The sequence below is a fragment of the Pseudoliparis swirei genome, chromosome 2 (assembly GCF_029220125.1).
Source record: "Pseudoliparis swirei isolate HS2019 ecotype Mariana Trench chromosome 2, NWPU_hadal_v1, whole genome shotgun sequence".
Taxonomy (NCBI): domain Eukaryota; kingdom Metazoa; phylum Chordata; class Actinopteri; order Perciformes; family Liparidae; genus Pseudoliparis; species Pseudoliparis swirei.
In genome coordinates, this window is record NC_079389.1 from 22543645 (window position 1) to 22548644 (window position 5000).

A 5000-nucleotide genomic window follows, 5' to 3' on the forward strand; every position below is an offset into this window, starting at 1 on the left:
TCCCAGACCTGGAAGCTGTCCTGCAGGATCAGCTCGCCCTGCACCTCCAGGTTCTCCTCGAAGCCTTGGGGAGGGGGAGGAGGAGGAGGAGGAGGAGGAGGAGGAGGACCGGGACGTGAAACCATGAAGAACTCTCTCTTCCTCGGCTCACTGCTAGCCAATCAGAGCAGACTTTCCTATATGAAGAGGTCTTAAAGAGACAGGCGCTAACAAACGGACGTTTCCGGTGAGATGAAAGCATGTGTTTTATGAACATTAAAGCATGTAAACATGTTCTAGTGGGAACCTTCCACACAGCGATGAAGCCCTAACATCCTAAAACAAGTCATGTGACGTCACGGCACCGTACCCTCCATCATGGCGAGGTGCATGGCGTCGTTGGCTCTCTTGGGGACGCTGAGCATCACATCCAGCCCGTCTTTAATCTCCCCTTTACCCTCCTCACAGCAGGACAGCAGCTCCTGCAGGGGGGGGCACGTCAACCACACTGTGTGTGTGCGTGTGTGTGTGTGTGTGTGTGTATCCACCTTAAGCAGGAGTTGGTACTTGGTGATCCTCTGGACTGGTTTGATGAGGTAGGAGGAGATGGAGTTAGCCAGTCCACGTTTCTGCTGAATGTCCTGTTAAATAAATGAAATAAATTAAAAATATATTTTTTAATACAAATAATAATGAATACAATGAATAAAAAGAAATAAATAAAAATGAAAAAGATTTTTTTAATAAATATAATATATAAAATAAAATAGATAAAATAAATAAATAAAATGAAATAAATGAAATAAATAAAATAAATAATACGTATGATGTTAAATGGATGATTAAGCATGCTGCCGCTTGGCGGGAATTGTAACTTCAAACTTTTATAATTAGTTTCCTGACCCAACAGCACCACCTGCTGGTGGCGCAGGTGAACAACACCTGAAGGATGGAGGGTCTACTCACGTCGAAGAAGCTTCCGGCGTGCTCCAGGATCAGCTGGCTGGAGTCCGGCTTGTTCTTGCAGTAATCCACGTAGATGTGGAACTTATCGGCCTGGTGGAGAGAGAAGACGGAGGTTTAACCTAGGACACCGTGGAGGTCACAGAGGTCACGGCCACGTCGCCATGACAACATCAGAGATAAACGGGCTCGCCTCTCACCCAGGTGACGAAGCAATGGCCGACGTCCTCCGGCAGCTGCTCGTAGTTCACCAGCTCCTTCAGGAAAATACTAGAAAAAAGAACTTATTATTATGAGTATTTTTTTTAAATTTACGTATATATATTCTATATATATATATATATATATATATATATATATATATGTAGGTTAAGTTGCTGCAGATAAAAACTCAACATTTACTGATTTTCTTACTTCAAAGTAAAAGTGTTTAAAATCACAAAAAGTGGCAGGAGACTTTTATTGTGAAGAATCTAGAGGAAGACGAAAATTAATTAAATAAATAAAAATAAATAAAATAAATAAAATAAATAAAATAAATAAAATAAATAAAATAAATAAAATAAATAAAATAAATAAAATAAATAAAAATTAAATGTAAAATTACATTTAAAATTGTAAAATAAAATAAAAAATGTAAGACATAAAAAAATGTAAAAAAATACAATAAAATAAAATAAACTCACTTGCTGTGGAAGTCCCAGATGTCCTGCATGTTGCCGAAAATGATGAGCTCTTTGTTGGAGATGCCTGAAGGAATGTCTTCCACACCGTTGGTCATCTCACACAGGTAGGTCTAGACAGACAGACAGGTGAGACAGGTGAGACAGACAGGTGAGACAGGGAGAGAGACAGACAGGTGGTTCAGTGTAAAACCAGCGGAGCCGTGTGTCCCACCTCCAGACACTCCTGGAGGTCTCTGACATACGTCTTCTCCGTCTGCAGCAGCTCCGCCATGATGAACCTGAAGAAGAAGAAGAAGAAGAAGAGTTCAGACTCTCTCTCTCTTTCTCTCTCTCTCTCCATCCCCCCTCCCTCACTCACTCTTTCTTCCTGGCCGACTTCCTCTTCTCCTCGTTGACCTCGGGGTTGGGGTCACGCAGCTTGACCTCGGGGTCGTCCGTCAGGCTGGCAGGGATGATGTCCAGCTCCAGGTCCTTATTGCCCTGCAGGGGGAGGGGGGGGGGGGGTCAGCGAGCCGGGGGTAAAGAGGGGGATCGACCAATCGGGGAGGTGCGCCCTCACCTCGTAGCCGACGCCCAGGCTCCTCTCCAGGCTCTCCTGGTATTTGCCCATGCGCAGCGAGAAGTCCCGGTACCGGCGGTCCACGGTGCTGACCCAGCGCTTCAGCTCCGACACGTGGGCGTGGCCTTTCTCCACCAGGCTGTCGGCCAATTGGATCAGCAGCTTCACCTTGTCCTTGGTTTGCTGCAAGGGAGGGGGCGGGGCATAATGCCAAGAAATGAGTGTGTATGGGGGGGGGGGGGGGGGTAACTGGCTGACTCTCTCACACGTACAAATTAACTCAAACTAAATGAAATAAAAAAGAAATTTAATAAATTAATTAAAATAAAATAAAACGAAAAACGTAATTTAATATAATTAACACAAAAAAAAGAAATTTAAAAAATGAAAGTTGAATCAAATGAAAGAAAAATTTAATAAAACGAAAAACGTAATTTAATAAAATTAGCACAAGAATAAGAAATAAAAAGAAACACAATTTAATATAATTAACTAAAATTAAATTAAACAAGATAATAATGAAATTTAATAAAATGAACGAAAAATAAAATTTTAATAGCATTTTATAAAATAAAAATGAAATTTATATGAAATGAACTAAAACAAAATAAAAATGAAATTTTATAAAATAAATTGAAACAAAACTAAATTAAAATGTAATTAAAATGTAATTTAATAAAAGTAATTAAAACCAAACAAAATACAATTTAAATGTAATATAGACACACACACACACACACACACACACAGTGTACCTTGGCCGTGTGTCTGAAGTGACGGTAGTCGCTGAGGAGCCGCTGCGTCTCCTCGCCGCTTTCGCCGGGCGACGTGTGTGTGGCCAGGTACACTTCACCTGACTCTTGGATCCAATCCAACGCCTGCACACACACACACACACACACACACACACACACAGAGACACACACACACACCCACAGAGAGAGAGACATACACAAAACAGATAAAGCTGATAAAATAAACCAGATGTCCCTTTAGTGCTGCACATTTCCCCAAAGCCATAATCCAGCCAGAATGTTTAAGCACGCACACACACACACACACAAACAAAGACACGCACGCACACACACACTGACCTGTTTGGCACTGCGCTCAAACACCAAGTACTGCTGACACTGGTCCAGTCTTCGTTTCTTTAAGGTCCAGAAGTGAAGGACTCTGTTTTCTCTCTGCAGCAACTCGTTCAAGATGGCTACACACACACACACACACACACACACAGACACACAGACACACACACAACAATAATTACAGAAAACATGCACTTCCTCCATAATCGCACAACGGGGCTTCAACTGCCAGTTTATTGTAACGTATGTATCTAATTATTGTCTTATGTGTGTGTGCATTCAGTTTTTTATTAGATTAAAATAAATAAATTTTAAAAAACAACACAAATTAAATTAATAAAATAAAATAAATGTAATAAAAATGTAATTCAATCAAATTAACTAAAAAAATTAATTAAATTAAATTAAAATAAAATAACATTTTAATTTAATAAAAATGTAATAAAACAAAATAACAATGTAATTTAATAATATGAACTAAAACAAGACAAAATGAACAAATATATTATTTAAATAAAAATAAATTAAATAAAATTAACGAAAACAAAAGAAACATTTAAATTTAATAAACTAAACCAAAACAAAATAAAATAAACATTTAAATATGATCAAAATTAACAAAAATAAAGCTAAATATAAATGAAATATAATAAAATTAACTAAAACAAAACAAAATAAAATATAAAATGTATTTTATCAAAATGAAAAAAGAAAAAAAAAATTACATTTAATAAAATGAAATAAAACAAGACAAAAGAAAAATGAAATCTAATGAAAAAGAAAAGAAAAAAAGATTTTTTAAAAACAATTTTTGAGTAAAACAATCACTCCAAAACTAACAGAAAGCTCTTCAGAAATAATTTGATCTCATACAAATGGAATCAATCTTAATTCCTCAGGTCCGCCAGCAGCACTGACCTTTGACCCGTACTGACCTTTGACCTGTTGTTCGGGCCCCCTGGTGTGGCCGGCGGCGCCCGGCATGCTCACGTTGTTCCTGTGGATGTACTTCAGGAACACCTCGGCGTTCCTCCGGGCCAGAGTGCACGCCTGCAGCACAGAGACACCACGGTAGTCAGAGAGGATACTAGACCTTCAAAATAAAAGTGTTACAGTGTGAATGCGAGAGCAGGAGTCATGAACTGTGATGATACTTGACCTTCAAAATAAAAGTGTTAGACAGTGTGAATGAGTGAGCAGGAGTCATGGAGTGTGATGATGCTTGACCTTCAAAATAAAAGTGTTATACAGTGGGAATGAGTGAGCAGGAGTCATGAAGTATGATGATACTTGACCTTCAAAATAAAAGCGTATTATGCAAATAGGAGTGATTTTAACTGCACTTACTCTGTGATTTAAGCAGATTAAAATGTTTCTGATGCATTATTGACGTTTCCTTTACGTTCTTGACTGACTGGCGGCCGGCTCACCTTGAGGAACGCCTCCTTCTGCTCCAGGTGTTTGCTGATCAGAGGCAGGAGGTGCTCGCAGTCGGCCGACAGCCCGAGCTTCTCGTGGCCGCCGCACCAGTCCTCGTCCCGCCGGTACTCCTGCTCCAGGCTCTCCAGCACCCCGCACACCTGGGGGGGGGGGGGGCGACGGGGTGGGTGACGGGCTTCCAGAGCGTGTGTGTGTGTGTGTGTGTGTGTGTGTGTGTGTGTGTGTGTGTGTGTGTGTGTGTGTGTGTGTGTGTGTGTGTGCGTACCTGCTCGGACGTCTTGTAGA

General features: G+C 40.2%; 1 protein-coding gene across 1 annotated transcript in view; it reads right to left on the reverse strand.

The window, feature by feature from the left end:
- The window catches only part of kalrna (kalirin RhoGEF kinase a), a 151787-nt gene that overhangs the window by 70359 nt on the left and 76428 nt on the right, over positions 1 to 5000 (reverse strand). The window contains exons 22-35 of the mRNA XM_056439154.1: positions 4981 to 5000; positions 4706 to 4855; positions 4211 to 4325; positions 3282 to 3397; positions 2943 to 3065; positions 2188 to 2370; positions 1987 to 2108; positions 1840 to 1906; positions 1629 to 1738; positions 1143 to 1212; positions 946 to 1035; positions 528 to 620; positions 350 to 461; positions 1 to 64 (exon numbers count right to left, since the gene is read on the reverse strand). The exon at positions 1 to 64 is cut by the window's left edge and continues 127 nt beyond it; the exon at positions 4981 to 5000 is cut by the window's right edge and continues 130 nt beyond it. Of these exons, the coding sequence (XP_056295129.1) occupies positions 1 to 64; positions 350 to 461; positions 528 to 620; positions 946 to 1035; positions 1143 to 1212; positions 1629 to 1738; positions 1840 to 1906; positions 1987 to 2108; positions 2188 to 2370; positions 2943 to 3065; positions 3282 to 3397; positions 4211 to 4325; positions 4706 to 4855; positions 4981 to 5000 (1435 nt within the window). The remainder of the gene's footprint in view (positions 65 to 349; positions 462 to 527; positions 621 to 945; positions 1036 to 1142; positions 1213 to 1628; positions 1739 to 1839; positions 1907 to 1986; positions 2109 to 2187; positions 2371 to 2942; positions 3066 to 3281; positions 3398 to 4210; positions 4326 to 4705; positions 4856 to 4980) is intronic.